The sequence below is a fragment of the Oncorhynchus masou genome, chromosome 10 (genome assembly GCF_036934945.1).
Source record: "Oncorhynchus masou masou isolate Uvic2021 chromosome 10, UVic_Omas_1.1, whole genome shotgun sequence".
NCBI classification, from domain to species: Eukaryota; Metazoa; Chordata; class Actinopteri; order Salmoniformes; family Salmonidae; genus Oncorhynchus; species Oncorhynchus masou.
In genome coordinates this window covers 45,771,985-45,791,758 of record NC_088221.1, presented here as the reverse complement: position 1 = coordinate 45,791,758, position 19,774 = coordinate 45,771,985, and the positions used below count along the sequence as shown (strand labels likewise).

At 40.9% G+C, this 19,774-nt stretch overlaps 1 protein-coding gene across 1 annotated transcript; it reads left to right on the top strand.

The window, feature by feature from the left end:
• The first annotated feature begins 12,979 nt into the window (after positions 1 to 12,979).
• On the top strand, positions 12,980 to 19,484 carry LOC135547678 (trace amine-associated receptor 13c-like). Its single transcript, XM_064976888.1, has one exon. It carries the CDS (start codon positions 18,225 to 18,227, stop codon positions 19,176 to 19,178), a length of 954 nt encoding a protein of 317 aa, XP_064832960.1. The 5' UTR covers positions 12,980 to 18,224; the 3' UTR covers positions 19,179 to 19,484.
• The last annotated feature ends 290 nt before the right edge of the window (positions 19,485 to 19,774 follow it).

Below are 19,774 nucleotides of genomic sequence, written 5' to 3'. Positions count from 1 at the left end.
TTTAATACTAAGGCATGATTTTATTTTTTTATAAAAAAAACGCCTTGGATCTTAGCTTCTTAGGATAACATATCATTAGGATAACTTGTCATCAATCCAGGCACCCAGGTACTTCTATTGAGAAACAAGCTCCATTTATAGCGCACATATGCAGGTCAACATTTCGTGACTTAGAGAACAGCATGAGCTTGTTTTTACTTCTATTTAACACAAATTTAAGATCTGTAAGTAATTTCTGAATTGATTTCAAAGTCATGTTGAAGTTCACGAATGGCCTGCTGCGCGGGACAGGAATACAAAATTGTCATCTGCTTGTCATTAATATACAAAGTGCACAACAAAGACCATGTGGTCTTCCACACAGTCTTGAAGACCACATGGCCAGACTAGTTTTCTCCCCTTTCAATGCCATAAGGTCTGAAATGGACACCATTGTCAACATACTGTACAAACAATTATCTAGGCTAAGTAAAACAACCACTTTTTGATCTACTGTTCTGCTGACTAGCTAAAGTGTATTCAGCCTAGCTAAGACAGCGACATGGAACGTAAGAGGTTAATGGATTGGACACAGACCTACTGTGCAGACAATTATCGAGACTAAATAAAACAATGTTTAAAAAAATAATGTATTTACTGCGCTGCTAATTAGCTAGCTAAAGTATAGTCAGTTGCTAGCTAAGACAGAAAGGGGACAAGAATTTCACAAATTGGACACAGGTCTCAGTGTCAGCTAAAGATGACATGCAGAAATTTGTCATCTTGCTAAGGTCTTTGTTGCTAATTAGCATTAATACTTTTTTTGGAGTAAATTGAGGCAAATTTATTGATACAACTCACCTGGTCTGAGAATGACACGGTTATCAAAATGTCGTGTCAGGTTAAGCCTACGTGAAACAGACCTTTTTATATGAAGTAGTTCTAAAAATCTAAGATGCAAAAATGAATGGCGAATAAAATTGTAGGAACCGTTACTGGGTTTTCCCGCTATTTCATACCACCAACTAACCCTACACCTACAGTCAAAAGTTTGGACACACCTACTCATTCAAAGGTTTTTCTTTTGTTGGTTCCCAGATATGCTGAGCACTTGTTGGCTGCTTGTCCTTCACTCTGCGGTCCAACTCATCCCAAACCATCTCAGTTGGGTTAAAGTTATGTGATTTTTGTGGAGGCCAGGTCATCTGATGCAGCACTCCATCACTCTCCTCCTGGTCAAATAGCCTTTACACAGCCTGGGGGTGTGTTTTGGGTCATTGTCCTGTTGAAAAACAAATGATCGTCCGACAAAGCGCAAACCAGATGGGATGGCGTATCGCTGTAGAATGCTGTGATAGCCATGCTGGTTAAGTGTGCCTTGAATTCTGAATTAATCAGTGTCACCAGCAAAGCACACCATCACACCTCTTCCATGCCCCTGTATATTTATTTTTTATTTAACCTTTTATTTAACTAGGCAAGTCAGTTCAGAACAAATTCTTATTTACAATGGTGGCCTCCTTACTGTTTTGTTGCTCTTTAATCTTTTTTTTAACATTTTCAGTTTATTTGAGTAAATACTTAAAACCTCTCTGGGATAGGCGGGACGCAAATGTCCGACCTGGCCAACTGCCAGGGGAAATGCAGAGCACCAAATACAATACTATAAAATTCAAGCTTTCATTAAATCACACATCTACGATACCAAATTAAAGCCACACTCGTTGTGAATCCAGCCAACATGTCAGATTTCAAAAAGGCTTTTCAGCGAAAGCATAAAATAGCTATTATCTGATGATAGCACAACAGTAAACAAAGAGAGAATAGCATATTTCAACCCTGCAGGCACCACACAAAATGCAGAAATAAAATATAAATCATGCCTTTGACGTGCTTCTTTTGTTGGCACTCCAATATGTCCCATAAACATCACAAATGGTCCTTTTGTTCAATTAATTAAACAGCTTCCAATTTGCACAATGTCACTGCAAAATATCTCAAGTTACCTGTAAACTTTGCAAAAACATTTCAAACTTCTTTTGTAATACAACTTTAGGTATTTTTAAATGTTAATAATCAATCAAATTGAAGACAGGTCTATCTGTTTTCAATACAGGAGGATCACAAACTAACGCTACTTTTCTAGTCCTGCGCAACTCTCAAACAGTACACATAATGTTACCCTGATCCAAGATGGCTGTACTTCTTCATTGCACAAAGGAATAACATCAACCAAATTCCAAGGACTGGTGACATCCAGTGGAAGCGGTAGGAACTGCAGACAAGTGCCTTAGAAATCTAGTTTCCCAATGAAAATTCATTGAATATACAGTGACGTCAAAAAAAAAAATCTGAATGTTTAGTCCTCGAGATTTTGCCTGCTATATAAGTTCTGTTATACTCAGACATGATTCAAACAGTTTTAGAAACTTCAGTGTTTTCTATCCAAATCTACTAATAATATGCATGTCTTATATTCTTGGCAAGAGTAGCAGGAAGTTGAAATTGGGCACGCTATTTATCCAAAGTGAAAATGCTGCCCCCTATCCCAAAAGAGGTTTTAACACTTGTTTTTCTTAACTACAATGTTGGTTAAGGGCTGGTAAGTAACATTTCACCTGTTGTATTCAGCACATGTGACAAATAACATTTGATTACATGGTGGGAACCACACCTGCGGAGATGATCCATTCACCTACTCTGCATCTCACAAAGACACTGCGGTTGGATCCAAAAATCTCAAATTTGGACTCATCAGACCGAAGGGCAGATTTCCACCAGTCTAAAGTCCATTGCTTGTGTTTCTTGGCCAAAGCAAGTCCCTTGTTATTGGTGTCCTACAATAGTGGTTTCTTTGCAGCAATTTGACCATGAAGGCCTGATTGGGATCCCAACCAATCTGATTCCACGCTTCAAGACTGCTTCGATCACGTGGACTTGGATATGTTCCGCATTGCTTCCGACAACAACATTGACGAATACGCTGATTCGGTGAGCGAGTTCATTAGAAAGTGCATCGTTGTTGTTCCCATAACAACGATTAAAACATTCCCAAACCAGAAACCGTGGATTGATGGCAGCATTCGTGTGAAACTGAAAGCGCAACCACTGCTTTTAACCATGGCAAGGTGACCCGGAAACATGACTGAATACAAACAGTGTTGCTATTCCCTCCACTAGGCTATCAAACAAGCTAAGCGTCAGTATAGAGACAAAGTAGAATCTCAATTCAACGGCTCAGACACGAGGTATGTGGCAGGGTCTACAGTTAATCACGGATTACAAAAAGAAAACCACGTCACGGACCAGGATGTCTTGCTCCCAGGCAGACTAAATAACCTTTTTGCCCGCTTTGAGGAAAATACAGTGCCACTGACACGGTCCGCAACCAAAACCTGCGGACTCTCCTTCACTGCAGCCGACGTGAGTAAAACATTTAAACGTGTTAACCCTCGCAAGGCTGCAGGCCCAGACGGCATCCCCAGCCGCGTCCTCAGAGCATGCGCAGACCAGCTGGCTGGTGTGTTTACGGACATATTCAATCAATCTTTATCCCAGTCTGCTGTTCCCACATGCTTCAAGATATCCACCATTGTCCCTGTTCCCAAAAAAGCCAAGGTAACTGAGCTAAACTGAGTAGCACTCACTTCATGAAGTGCTTTGAGAGACTAGTCAAGGACCATATCACCTCCACCCTACCTGACACCCTAGACCCACTCCAATTTGCTTACCTCCCAAATAGGTCCACAGACGACACAATCTCAACCACACTGCCCTAACCCATCTGGATAAGAGGAATACCTATGTGAGAAAGCTGTTTATTGACTATAGCTCAGCATTTAAAACCATAGTACCCTCCAAACTCGTCATCAAGCTCGAGACCCCGCCCTGTGCAACTGGGTACTGGACTTTCTGACAGGCTGCCCCCAGGCGGTGAGCGTAGGTAACATCTCCACCCTGCTGATCCTGAACACTGGGGCCCCACAAGGGTGCGTTCTGAGCCCTCTCCTATACTCCCTGTTCACCCATGACTGCGTGGCCATGCACTTCTCCAACTCAATCATCAAGTTCGCGGACGACACTACAGTGGTAGGCTTGATTACCAACAACGACAAGACGGCCTACAGGGAGGAGGTAAGGGCCCTCGGAGTGTGGTGTCAGGAAAATAACCTCACACTCAATGTCAATGAAACAAAGGAGGTGATTGTGGACTTCAGGAAACAGCAGAGGGATCTCCCCCCTATCCACATCGATGGGACAGTAGTGGAGGGGGTAGTAAGAGCCTCAGGAGGCTGAAGAAATTCGGCTTGTCACAGTATATACACAATCGAGAGCATCCTGTCGGGCTGTATCACCGCCTGGTACGACAACTGCTCGGCCCACAACCGTAAGGCTCTCCAGAGGGTAGTGAGGTCTGCACAACGCATCACTGGGGGCAAACTACCTGCCCTCCAAGAAACCTACACCACCCAATGTTACAAGAAGGCCATAAAGATCATCAAGGACAACAACCACCCGAGCCACTGCCTGTTCACCCCGCTATCATCCAGAAGGCGAGGTCAGTACAGGTGCATCAAAGCAGGGACCGAGAGACTGAAAAACAGCTTCTATCAAGGCCATCGGACTGTTAAACAGCAACCACTAACATTGAGTGGCTGCTGCCAACACACTGACTCAACTCCAACCACTTTAATAATGGAAATTGATGTAAAATATATCACTAGCCACTTTAAACAATGCTACTTAATATAATGTTTACATGCCCTACATTACTCATCTCGTATATGTATATACTGTACTCTATCATCTACTGCATCTTTATGTAATACATGTATCACTAGCCACTTTAAACTATGCCACTTTGTTTACATACCCCACATTACTCATCTCATGTATATACTGTACTCGATACCATCTACTGCATCTTGCCTATGCCGTTCTGTACCATCACTCATTCATATATCTTTATGTACATATTCTTTATCCCTTTACACTTGTGTGTGTATAAGGTAGTAGTTGTGGAATTGTTAGGTTAGATTACTCGTTGGTTATTACTGCTTTGTCGGAACTAGAAGCACAAGCATGTCGCTACACTCTCATTAATATCTGCTAACCATGTGTATGTGACATAAAATTTGATTAGATATTTTTTGTTGCGCACTGGTCTAAAGCATCACTACAGACCCGGGTTCGATCCGGAGGCTGTAATTGAAAGACCCATAGGGCGACGCACAATTGGCCCAGTGTTGTCTGGGTTAACTAACTTTCCTAGTTAAATTTAAGGTACACTTTTTATTTTTATTTTTATAATACAAAAAATACATCAGGACACCCTCAGTTCAACCTTCCCCTTAACAAGTCTACCTTGCACTGGTCAGTAATCCTGCATAAAAAGATTTTGTCTAGCCTATTATTAAACAAATTCTACTAATCACCTTTTGAGTGTGGACTGTATTATTATGCATACTAGATGGACTGGTTACCTTTATTCTATGCTTCAAAAGTTCTATTCATGAGTCTAGGAGAAAACGTGTAGGCCGAGACGATGCTGTTGGTTCATTGATTGTGCAGGGTGGCTATGCCTACAATTATAGTGGATTTGACTTTGAATAGACTCGTAATATGGAATATACTTTTTCATAGGCTGACACATTACCTTTTGCTACAGAATATCTCACCACCATACATTTCCATATTTTCCTCTCTCTCCTTCATTCCTTTCCCCAGTGCACAGAGAGAGGTGCTGGCAACAGTTTAATTAAATATTTTTTGTTGTGAAAACATGTTACTATCAATGTTCTCGCACAGAGTTCACTAGCTTTCCCAAATTATGCACTGGGTAAATTCAGAAACGGGCTTGCAGAGCCCATGGTATATCAACTCTTATCTTCACATTACCAAGACCTTATCAGCTCTCAAAAACCTAAAATGAACACTGGGGGTCAGTCTGATGAACCAAACTACCCATTAATCCCCTCCATGTAGTCTTAATTCTCCACACAGACACACAATCAATACGATATCTATTGTATACTGAGTATGTCATGTAGAATTCTAGGTAATATGATTGAACAGTAATGTGGATTTCACATATGCCCTTTTTGGCTTCGAACCTCACCTGCTGTCACGTATAGGCAGGTGCGGAAGGAGACTTTTTAATAACAATGATGAAAGGCAAATGAACAAAACAGGAGAAGCGTACTGAACATGAAAACAAACAGTGCCTGGCGATTGCGGGCTAAATAAAGGAAAGCTAATCAAGGTGATGAAGCCCAGGCGTGTGTAATGATGGTTGCCAGGACCGGTGGTTAGTAGACCCAGCAATGTTGAAGGCTGGAGCGGGAGTAGGTGTGACCTGCACACTGTTTTTATATATGTACTGTTTTGTCTTCCACTGCATGCTCCTCAAATAGTGGCCTCCTGTCACTATTCAAGTGCAAATGGATGAGATGTCTTTATTCCTCTGCCCCTATTTCTGACCGATGGGTCATTCTAAATCTAAACTAATTTGACATATTAGACTGAGGCAAGCAACACGGCTCAAGCTTTTTTTCCCTTTTTTCCCCTACTTTCTCAAATCCTCAATAACCTTCAGTTGCATCATGCAGCCCATAGGTTTTGATTTCTAAGACATTCTAACTGAAGTTGCCAAATAACTCTTAAGTCTAGCATATAGGACCTGTTTCAAAGTATCCCTTTTACGCTCAACATAGCCAATTGCTCCGGAATGGGAAAAATATCCTTTCTATTGTATTCAGCTAAGTTCAATTACATTCTTCTTACTATAAAATAATGCCACGGGACTTATAAGCATATCTTATCATATCTTGTCTTAGAGCCTGTGGCATGGCGCACAGACAGATGACATACAGTAGGTCAACTCCTATTCTGTTCTTTCTTTATTGTGAGGGTGTATATTAAATTGATTTATTCAACTTTTTTTAAGTAGATGTTCCAGCAGTTTGTATGGGTTTGGCCAGGTTAGGGTGTCATTGTAAAATAATAATTTATTTTATTATCTTTATATAACTAGGCAAGTCAGTTAAGAACAAATTCTTATTTTCAATGATGGCCTAGGAACAGTGGGTTAACTGCCTGTTCAGTGGCAGAACGACAGATTTGTACCATGTCAGCTCGGGGATATGAACTTTCAACCTTTCGGATACTAGTCCAACGCTCTAAACACTAGGCTACCCTTAACTGACTTGCCTATTTAAATAAAATGCATTGAGGCCTAGAGATGCTAAACGTGTTAATTAATATCAACGGTCAATTACTGTGAGACCAGCAGTCTTTGGCATGACAACCGGCTGACATAATGTCATGACAGCCACAGCCCTAACCCGGGTTCACTTTGAATGTTTATGCTGTATTGGGGCCTTATTAGGTCCCTGGAGGAAAGCATTTGTGTGTCTCCAACACCTTTAATTGGTAGAATTCCTTAGAGTTTTGGACCTCATTGTTCCTGAGCCTTGGATACAGGTAATAACAGGACCCTCTGGTGTCCGAAACTTAACCAAGTCAAAACTAACATCATTAAAGAGTTGTCCACTTACCCAGTAGAGACAATATAGTCCCAGTGACATCAGTCACCGAGCACAGATAGTTTTGCTGATGTAAGATGCTCTTTAGGAATCATGCAGACTAAAGTGGATCATATATTTGATATATTTTTTTGTCATCTAGCAAATTCTCTTACCCAGAGTGACTTACAGGAGCAATTCGGGTTCAGTGCCTTGCTCAAGAGAACATTTTTCACCTAGGCTCAGTGATTTGAACCAGTGACCTTGGTTCAAATCCCTGGCCCAACATTTTAACTGCTAGAATATCTGCTGCCCGTTTTTGAGTGTTTTTGTTTTTATTAGTCTTATATTTATATTATTTATTGTATGTTCATGTTCATAGGGCTCCCCTGCAAATGAGATCCTGGTCTCAATGGTGACTCACCCTGTTTGTGTCTGACACCTTTCATTGGTAGTGATATGTGTCATTATGACAGAGCCCTGCATGTTTTGAATATGTAAATGTGTGACTTGTGTACTAACGTTACAGTTTTCCATACGTCATGTAATATTATTGTGTTGTGTATTTGTATGCCGACGTCTCTAAATTAATTTCCATGTAAATGGACAATACAGTAGTGTTGTACTATCAAAACCCTCTGGAATCTGATGGAACAACAAACTATATGTAAAATAAAAATAAATAAAAATTGGCATATATTGGTCACGTACACAGATCTGCAGGTTTTATGGCAGGTGCAGCAAAATGCTTGTTACATTCTACTGCACCGTTGGAGCTGTTTTTATTTATTGTATTTATTTGACCTTTTATTTAACTAGGCAAGTCAGTTAAGAACAAATTCTTATTTTCAATGACGGCCTAGGAACAGTGGGTTAACTGCCTGTTCAGGGGCAGGATGACAGATTTGTACCTTGTCAGCTCGGGGGTTTGAACTTGCAACCTTCTGGTTACTAGTCGAATGCGCTAACCACTAGGTTACCCTGCCGCCCCGGACATTCAATACAACTACACAATTAATCAAACAAGAAATCAATATATAACCAAGTAGATACAGTGGGGAAAAAGTATTTAGTCAGCCACCAATTGTGCAAGTTCTCCAACTTAAAAAGATGAGAGGCCTGTAATTTTCATCATAGGTACACTTCAACTATGACAGACAAAATGAAGAAAAAAAATCCAGAAAATCACATTGTAGTATTTTTTTATGAATTTATTTGCAAATTATGGTGGAAAACTTTTGTTATTGACCAAATACTTATTTATCTCAATACTTTGTTATATACCCTTTGTTGGCAATGAGGTCAAACGTTTTCTGTAAGTCTTCACAAGGTTTTCACACACTGTTGCTGGTATTTTGGCCCATTCCTCCATGCAGATCTCCTCTTGAGCAGTGACGTTTTGGGGCTGTTGTTGGGCAACACGGACTTTCAACTCCCTCCAAAGATTTTCTATGGGTTGAGATCTGGAGACTGGCTAGGCCACTCCAGGACCTTGAAATGTTTCTTACGAAGCCACTCCTTCATTGCCCGGGCGGTGTGTTTGGGATCATTGTCATGCTGAAAGACCCAGCCACGTTTCATCTTCAATGCCCTTGCTGATGGTAGGCTTTGTTACTTTGGTCCCAGCTCTCTGCAGGTCATTCACTAGGTCCCCCTGTGTGGTTCTGGGATTTTTGCTCACTTGTGATCATTTTGACCCCACGGGGTGAGATTATCAGTGGTCTTGTATGTCTTCCATCTCCTAATAATTGCTCCCACCGTTGATTTCTTCAAACCAAGCTGCTTAACTATTGCAGATTCAGTCTTCCCAGCCTGGTGCAGGTTGACAATTTTGTTTCTGGTGTCCTTTGACAGCTCTTTGGTCTTGGCCATAGTGCAGTTTCGAGTGTGACTGTTTGAGGTTGTGGACAGGTGTCTTTTATACTGATAACAAGTTAAAACAGGTGCCATTAATACAGGTAACGAGTGGAGGACAGAGGACCTCTTAAAGAAGAAGTTACAGGTCTGTGAGAGCCAGAAATCTTGCTTGTTTGTAGGTCATCAAATACTTATTTTCCACCATAATTTGCAAATTAATTCATAAATAAATCCTGGTGTGTGATTTTCTGGATTTTTTTTTTTTTGCCTAATTTTGTTTGTCATAGTTGAAGTGAACCTATGATGAAAATTACAGGCCTCATCTTTTTAAGTGGGAGAACTTGCACAATTGGTGGCTGACGAAATACTTTTTTGCCCCACTGTATATTAGTGAGAATATCAATAGGTGGTGTGTGTATAGGCAGAATGTATGTACAGTGGGGGTCCTAGATGATTGACAGCCTTGATAAAGTTGAGAAATAATTAATGTATAAAATAAATAATTAGAACATTTGTTAAATATTATTTTATACTAATGCAAATTTCTCAAAGGTAAGGGTAAAAATGATTGAGACTTTGTAAATATTCTTACAATAAAGTAGTCAAAAGGTTAGTATTTAGTACCATATTGCTAGCACGCAATGACTAAATCAAGCTTGTGACTCTACAAACTTTTTGGATGCATTTGCAGTTTGTTTTGGTGGTGGTTCAGATTATTTTGTGCCCAATAGAAATGATGGTAAATAATGTACTGTTATTTTGGAGTGTCGCTTTTGGTAAATAAGAATATAATATGTTTCTACATTTACTGTGGATTATAGACTGGATGTTTTCGAGCCCTGAATGCTAATTGGCTGAAAGCCGTGGTACAGTGTCTTGTAAAAGTATTCATCCCCCTTGGCGTTGTTCCTATTTTGTTGCATTACAACATGTAATTAAAAAATTTATTTGGTAAAAAAAATAAAAATATGGAAGTGGTGAGTGCATATATTCACCCCTCTGCTATGAAGCCCCTAAACAAGATATGGTGCAATCAATTACCTTCAGAAGTCACATAATTAGTTAGATTGCACACAGGTGGATTTTATTGAAGTGTCACATGATCTCAGTATATTTTCACCTGTTCTGAAAGGCCCCAGAGTCTGCAACACCACTAAGGAAGGGTCACCACCAAGGAAGCGGCACCATGAAGATCAGGTCAGGGACAAAGTTGTGGAGAACAGATCAGGGTTGGGTTATAAAAAGAAAATATCAGAACTTAACATCCCATGGAGCACCATTTAAATCCACTATTAAAAAATTGAAAGAATATGGCACCACAGCAAACCGCCCACCAAAACTCACGGACCAGGCAAGGAGGGCATTAATCAAATCAAACTCACGGACCAGGCAAGGAGGGCATAAATCAAATCAAACTCAAGGACCAGGCAAGGCTGGCATTAATCAAATCAAATTTTATTTGTCACATACACATGGTTAGCAGATGTTAATGCGAGTGTAGCGAAATGCTTGTGCTTCCAGTTACGACAATGCAGTAATAACCAACAAGTAATCTAACTAACAATTCCAAAACTAATTTCTTATACACAGTGTAAGGGGATGAAGAATATGTACATAAAGATATGAATGAGTGATGGTGCAGAGCAGCATAGGCAAGATACAGTAGATGGTATCGAGTACAGTATATACATATGAGATAAGTATGTAAACAAAGTGGCATAGTTAAAGTGGCTAGTGATGCATGTATTACATAAAGATGCAGTAGATGATAGAGTACAGTATATACCCTACATTATTCATCTCATATGTATACGTATGTAAACATTATTAGGCAGCATTGTTTAGAGTGGCTAGTGATATATTTTACATCCTTTCCCATCAATTTCCATTATTGAAATGGCTGGAGTTGAGTCAGTGTGTTGGCAGCAGCAACTCAATGTTAGTGGTTGCTGTTTAACAGTCTGATGGCCTTGAGATAGAAGCTGTTTTTCAGTCTCTCGGTCCCAGCTTTGATGCACCTGTACTGACCTCGCCTTCTGGATGATAGCGGGGTGAACAGGCAGTGGCTCGGGTGGATGTTGTCCTTGATGATCTTTGTGGCCTTCCTGTAACATTGGGTGGTGTAGGTGTCCTGGAGGGCAGGTAGTTTGCCCCAGTTGATACGTTGTGCAGACCTCACTACCCTCTGGAGAGCCTTACGGTTGTGGGCGGAGCAGTTGCCGTACCAGGCTGTGATACAGCCCGCCAGGATGCTCTCTATTGTGCATCTGTAGAAGTTTGTGTGCTTTTGGTGACAAGCCAAATTTCTTCAGCCTCCTGAGGTTGAAGAGGTGCTGCTGCACCTTCTTCACGATGCTGTCTGTGTGAGTGGACCAATTCAGTTTGTCTGTGATGTGTATGCCGAGGAACTTAACTTACTACCCTCTCCACTACTGTTCCATCGATGTGGATAGGGGGGTGTTCCCTCTGCTGTTTCCTGAAGTCCACAATCATCTCCTTAGTTTTGTTGACGTTGAGTGTGAGGTTATTGTCCTGACACCACACTCCGAGGGCCCTCACCTCCTCCCTGTAGGCCGTCTCGTCGTTGTTGGTAATCAAGCCTACCACTGTTGTGTCGTCCGCAAACTTGATGATTGAGTTGGAGGCGTGCGTTGCCGCGCAGTCGTGGGTGAACAGGGAGTACAGGAGAGGGCTCAGAACGCACCCTTGTGGGGCCCCAGTGTTGAGGATCAGCGGGGTGGAGATGTTGTTGCCTACCCTCACCACCTGGGGGCGGCCCGTCAGGAAGTCCAGTACCCAGTTGCACAGGGCGGGGTTGAGACCCAGGGTCTCGAGCTTGGAGGGTACTATGGTGTTAAATGCCGAGCTGTAGATGAACAGCATTCTCACATAGGTATTTCTCTTGTCCAGATGGGTAGTGCAGTGTGGTTGAGATTGCGTCGTCTGTGGACCTATTTGGGCGGTAAGCAAATTGGAGTGGGTCTAGGGTGTCAGGTAGGGTGGAGGTGATATGGTCCTTGACTAGTCTCTCAAAGCACTTCATGATGACGGAAGTGAGTGCTACGGGGCGGTAGTCGTTTAGCTCAGTTACCTTAGCTTTCTTGGGAACAGGAACAATGGTGGCCCTCTTGAAGCATGTGGGAACAGCAGACTGGTATTGGGATTGATTGAATATGTCCGTAAACACACCAGCCAGCTGGTCTGCGCATGCTCTGAGGGCGCGGCTGGGGATGCCGTCTGGGCCTGCAGCCTTGCGAGGGTTAACACGTTTAAATGTTTTACTCACCTCGGCTGCAGTGAAGGAGAGGCCGCATGTTTCCGTTGCAGGCCGTGTCAGTGGCACTGTATTGTCCTCAAAGCGGGCAAAAAAGTTATTTAGTCTGCCTGGGAGCAAGACATCCTGGTCCGTGACTGAGCTGGATTTATTCTTATAGTCCATGATTGACTGTAGACCCTGCCACATACCTCTTGTGTCTGAGCCGTTGAATTGAGATTCTACTTTGTCTCTATACTGACGCTTAGCTTGTTTGACAGCCTTACAGAGGGAATAGCTGCACTGTTTGTATTCTGTTATATTACCAGTCACCTTGCCCTGATTAAAAGCAGTGGTTCGCGCTTTCAGTTTCACGCGAATGCTGCCATCAATCCACGGTTTCTGGTTAGGGAATGTTTTAATCGTTGCTATGTGAACGACATCTTCAACGCACGTTCTAATGATCTCGCACACCGAATCAGTGTATTCGTCAATGTTGTTGCCTGATGCAATACGAAACATGTCCCAGTCCACGTGATGGAAGCAGTCTTGGAGTGTGGAATCAGATTGGTCGGATCAGCGTTGGACAGACCTCAGCGTGGGAGCTTCTTGTTTCAGTTTCTGTCTGTAGGCAGGGATCAGCAAAATGGAGTCGTGGTCAGCTTTTCCGAAAGGGGGGCGGGGCAGGGCCTTATATGCGTCGCGGAAGTTAGAATAAAAGTGATCCAAGGTTTTGCCAGCCCTGGTTGCGCAATCGATATGCTGATACATTTTAGGGAGTCTTGTTTTCAGATTAGCCTTGTTAAAATCCCCAGCTACAATGAATGCAGCCTCAGGATGTATGGATTCCAGTTTGCAAAGAGTCAAATAAAGTTTGTTCAGAGCCATCGATGTGTCTGCTTGGGGGGGAATATATACGGCTGTGATTATAATCGAAGAGAATTCCCTTGGTAGATAATGCAGTCTGCATTTGATTGTGAGGAATTCTAAATCAGGTGAACAGAAGGATTTGAGTTCCTGTATGTTTCTGTGATCACACCACGTCTTGTTAACCATAAGGCATACGCCCCGCCCCTCTTCTTACCAGAAATGTGTTTGTTTCTGTCGGCGCGATGCGTGGAGAATCCCGCTGGCTGCACCGCCACCGAGAGCGTCTCTCCAGTGAGCCATGTTTCCGTGAAGCAAAGAACGTTAGTCTCTGATGTCCCTCTGGAATGCTACCCTTGCTCGGATTTCATCAACCTTGTTGTCAAGAGACTGGACATTGGCGAGAAGAATGCTAGGAAGTGGGGCACGATGTGCCCGTCTACGTAGTCTGACCAGAAGACCGCCTCGTTTCCCTCTTTTACAAAGTCGTTTTTTTGGGTCGCCGGCTGGGATCCATTCCGTTGTCCTGGTTGAAAGGCAGAACACAGGATCCGCTTCGCGATAGTCATATTCTTGGTCGTACTGATGGTGAGTTGACGCTGATCTTATATTCAGTAGTTCTTCTCGACTGTATGTAATGAAACCTAAGATGACCCGGGGTACTAATGTAAGAAATAACACGTAAAAAAAAAAACTGCATAGTTTCCTAGGAATGCGAAGCGAGGCAGCCATCTCTGTCGGCGCCGGAAGTCAGAGAGGCAACAAATAGACCAAAGATAACCCTGAAGGAGCTGCACATCTCCACAGCGGAGATTGGAGTATCTGTCCATGCATACCTCTATGAACGCGGCCTTACTTTTTTTTTGCCATTTATCAATTTTCGAGTTAACGGAATGAGTAGCAGCTACGTTTGGCTACATACGGACCAGTAGTGGAATTCCCGTGAGAGAGTAACGTGATTGGATGTTAATTATTTGACGAGGCTACCTGTATTTGACTTTGTGTTGTTATTTCGCTGAACACTCGATGGTTGAATTTTTATTTTTGGCAGTGAAACTCGGCTACTTAGGCGATTTAAAAAATAAATAAATAATCACCCAAATATATAGCCCCATTGGAAAATCTACTGTCTGTTTAAAAATGTGAATCACAGTTTTATTTGGCGTACCCACGACGGCATTGCGCGCAACCCAAGCAAGAGCATATCGATGGTAAAACCATAATTACACAACACAGAGGATGTTAAAATAAATGTATTTAATATTTTATTCTAAAACAGCCACACTGTTGTAATAGTGTGTGTGTGTAACTTCAGACACACTCTCTTCTGAGTAAAATACCGTTTTTCATCTGAGAATGCTAACATTCACGTTTGCAGTGACAGGTCTACCAAAACCAAAGTGTGGATTGCAGTCACTCATTTGAGAAGTTCCTAGACTGCTTACAGGGCAATGGAACCAATATCTAAATACACTTGCTGAACATTTACAGTTAAAGGATTAGTACCTTTTAAAATCACAGTAAGAGTGCAGCCAAACAAAGCAAAGTTTGAAAATAGTCCGTGATTAAAAGACTGTAGCACAGGAAATATTTAAAGGTTAGGATATACATGTACACTGCTCAAAAAAATAAAGGGAACACTTAAACAACACAATGTAACTCCAAGTCAATCACACTTCTGTGAAATCAAACTGTCCACTTAGGAAGCAACACTGATTGACAAATTTCACATGCTGTTGTGCAAATGGAATAGACATCAGGTGGAAATTATAGGCAATTAGCAAGACACCCCCAATAAAGGAGTGGTTCTGCAGGTGGGGACCAAAGACCACTTCTCAGTTCCTATGCTTCCTGGCTGATGATTTGGTCACTTTTGAATGCTGGCGGAGTTTTCCGTGGAGAACGGTCTGCTGCCTGCAACATCCTCCAGCATGACCGGTTTGGCAGTGGGTCAGTCATGGTTTGGGGTGGCATTTCTTTGTGGGGCCGCACAGCCCTCCACGTGCTCGCCAGAGGTAGCCTGACTGCCATTAGGTACCGAGACGAGATCCTCACACCCCTTGTGAGACCATATGCTGGTGCCGTTGACCCTGGGTTCCTCCTAATGCTAGACCTCATGTGGCTGGAGTGTGTCAGCAGTTCCTGCAAGAGGAAGGCATTGATGCTATCGACTGGCCCGTCCGTTCCCCAGACATGAATCCAATTGAGCACATCTGGGACATCGTGTCTCGCTCCATCCACCAACGCCACGTTGCACCACAGACTGTCCAGGAGTTGGGGGATGCTTTAGTCCAGGTCTGGGAGGAGATCCCTCAGGAGACCATCCGTCACCTCATCAGGAGCATGCCCAGGCGTTGTAGGGAGGTCATACAGGCATGTGGAGGCCACACACACTACTGAGCCTCATTTTGACTTGTTTTAAGGACATTACATCAAAGTTGGATCAGCCTGTACTGTGGTTTTCCACTTTAATTTTGAGTGTGACTCCAAATCCAGAACTCCATGGATTGATAAATTTGATTTCCATTGATAATTTTTGTGTGATTTTGTTGTCAGCACATTCAACTATGTAAAGAAAAAAGTATTTAATAAGAATATTTAATTCATTCAGATCTAGGATGTGTTATTTTAGTGTTCCCTTTAATTTTTTGAGCAGTGTATAATTTCTACCTAAAAATACCTCTACATTTCAATCACAGATCAGTAGTAATGAAGGAATAAAATCCACTAGATAAAAACTGTACAGTCCGACCAGCGCTTGTGTGTAGGCTACATCTCCCTGTTTTATAATTAGTTTGTGAGGTTGACAACTTTAGCTAAATATTTGCAATACAACACTTCCTCACATCTTTGCAATAGTTCTTAAACAACAGTATTTGTGAAATGACTGTTAGATATATTTCCTTAAACATCCTTTGTGTGCTTATTCTTTAACCATTGATATGCTCATGGTCATTTTGAAACCTTCATCGTCTACCAACGGCATGTCCAAATTATTGTGAGAAATTACCCTGGTCACTCAAAACATTTTATTAATTATTTCAAAAGTATAAATAGCTCTCACTTTAGATTAGGGACTGCAAAAATATTTGATTAGTACTAATGATTAGTAAATGGTTTAAATATACAAAACCCAATGACTCATTAATACATAATTTAAAAGTTATTTATACATGTGAGAATACTAATATTTAACAAATGTGGGAGTAATGATTAATAAATGGTGATAAAACTGTAAAGGCCTGTAAATGCTTTATTACTGAATGTTATAAAAACGTGTTTGTCTGAAGCCTGATTCACACAATCACACTGTTTACTGTTACAGTACGGTATTTAGACTTGTATTATAGGTGGTCCTTGTGCCCAGGGTCTGGGGGCTACCGCTGAAGCTGTTTTTAAAAAAACTTTATTTAACTAGGCAAGTCAGTTAAGAAAAAAATTCTTATTTTCAATGACTGCCTACGAACAGTGGGTTAACTGCCTGTTCAGGGGCAGAACGACAGATTTATACCTTGTCAGCTCGGGGATTTGACTTCGGTTACTAGTCCAACTAGTCTAACGCTCTAACCACTAGGCTACCCTGCCACCCCGTAGGGCTAACTTGATTAAATGGCTAATCGTGAATTATTAAAAAAGATTTGTCATTTTTTTCTGAAAGGTTATTTTATAAGTGCTTTTGAGATGATTGATTCAACTAAATTAAATGGAAATTACATTTAGTATTTTTGTTTAAATCAGAGAAAACAACACACCAGAAAAGGAAAACAACATTAAGGTATGATTGGGTCAGAATATAGTATGGTTGTTATGATGTCTGACAAATAGTATTTGTTCCCATGATGTAACTGAGACAGTCTCCCTCAACTTGAAGAAGTACTATTCATAATTTAATTCAGATGGACATTTCTAAACGTCTATGGAGTGCTCATATAGAATGGCACTATTAATTTTGACTGCATTTGCTATAGTGCATACCCCATACTGCTCTACAAAGGCAAAACACAGTAACTATGTAATTTATTTTACTGCAAAATCTGACTTCAAAGTCTTTTTCTGTCAAGACAGACACAAAATTCTGATACTGCATTATATATTCTGATCAACTGGCTTGTTCTTGTGTCAGGAAACTAAATACCACATTAATCAGATAATATACCTGGCCATTACAACAGATCAATTTCGTAGGGCTGCAAAATGTCAACTTCAACTTCCCTACTGTCAACTTTCCTACACACTGGCCAGCTGACATGTGGTCATGTCTCCTGAGGTTGTGGATTATGGTCCAAACTGAGCACTAATCACTCAACTGTTAGTCTGCACAGTTATCCTATTTCCCATGTAAAATAGCCTTTGAATGACCAAAACATCTCCCATACTATATATTCCCATTTTTTTCCCCCATATATTTTCCCACTATATTTTTCCATTATAATTATCAGTTGAGAAAATGTACCTTTGCTCTCATCTCTAACTACCATTAAGACTGAAGGCTAGGTGGGCAGAGGAACATCCCATCCTGTTGTACATTACATCATCAATTATTTGTTTATCTAGCCATTTGTTCATTTGTGTGCTCAAGTGTGTGTTTGCATGCAGAGAGACTCCAGGGAGGGGAGTTTCTGTCATTAACTCGGGGATAAATAGAGAGGCAGAGCTCAGAGTTTGTCAGAAGGCTGAACTGACACGGTCACACACAGGACCAAGCAGGAGCAGCAGGACCTCTGCATTTTGACCCTTTATTACAAATGGAGAAACATGATGATATTCAATACTGTTTTCAAGGCAGAAACTCTTCTTGCAGAAAGGCTTTGCTATCATCATCTATCTACATAACACTGTACATCTTCTTCTCATTGATTTCAGCCATTACAGTATTTTTGAACCTACTGGTGATCATCTCCATCTCTCACTTCAAGCAGCTCCACACTCAAACCAACCTGCTCCTCCTCTCTCTGGCTGTGTCAGATCTCCTGGTGGGACTGATTGTGATACCAGTAACGACTGTAGCATTAATGGAATCATGCTGGGATTTTGGGAAATATTTCTGTGTGTTTCAGATCTACATTACTTTCTTATGTAGTTCTTTATCTCTGGGCAATTTGGTCTTGATATCTATTGACCGCTATGTTGCTGTGTGTGATCCCTTATTGTACCACTCTAAAGTAACAATAACAAGAATGATGTGTTGTATATTCATTACCTGGTGTTGTTGTATCATATACCGGGCTGCTATTGTAAACAACTTTGTAAATGTACTGGTACCCAGTAGGTGTTTGAAAGAATGTTTTATTGTTGAAGGAATAACCTGGGGAAATATAATTGACCTTTTATTTACAATGGTTGTCCCTTGCTCTATTATTATAACACTTTATATGAAAATCTTTGTGGTGGCCAGATCACAGGCCAGAAAGGTATTTTCAAAAGAGGCTGCCAGTGTGTCTGGTGTTCAAACTGTACAAGCAAATAAGTCTGAGAGAAAAGCAGCAAAAACTCTAGCTATTGTTGTTTTCAACTATTTCATTTGTTGGATTCCATTTTTATTTTCTTTCTTTTTGTATTTTTTAATTGACAGTTTATTTTCAGTTATGCTCATTGGCTTTCTACCACTTGTTAACTCTTTTATCAATCCAATAATTTATGCTTTCTTTTATCCATGGTTCAAACTGACAGCTAAACGTATTTTAACTCTGAACTTTTAAATTGTATTTTTTATTTTTTTTTATTCTTTATTTAACTAGTCGTTTAAGAACAAATTCTTATTTACAATGTCGGCCTAACTTAACTTAAGGCATAAATAGTTTTTATTCCTACGTTTGACAAACGTGTTTTATATAGTTTTGTAATACAATTGTTGCAATTGCTTCTTTCATGTAACAATACACTGACATTACTTATCTCAGTATTGTCATCATACGCGTGTGGTGGTGATACAGCATTATTTGTCTGGATTGGTTTGGAATGACTTGGAGAAGGTATAATAAAGCATGAGCTTGTTTTATAAAATACATTGTAGTCATTTTGGGTTGTATATTCCAAATACCAAAGGCTGTTGTTCCATGTTATTTAATAATAAATAGTATGTAAGTATTCTTAAAGTACATTTTGATTAAGTCATTCTGTATATTGTCTAACATCACCCTCTAGTGGCTCAATTGGAACACAATGCCTTCAAGTGCAGTAAAATTTAAATGTACAATATGCATGATATCAGATAACGTCCAAGTCTATGTAAGTAGTTGAGGGTAAAATGCAAGAATATGCAGTTGTAAATATGTGTAACACTTTATAATGTTCA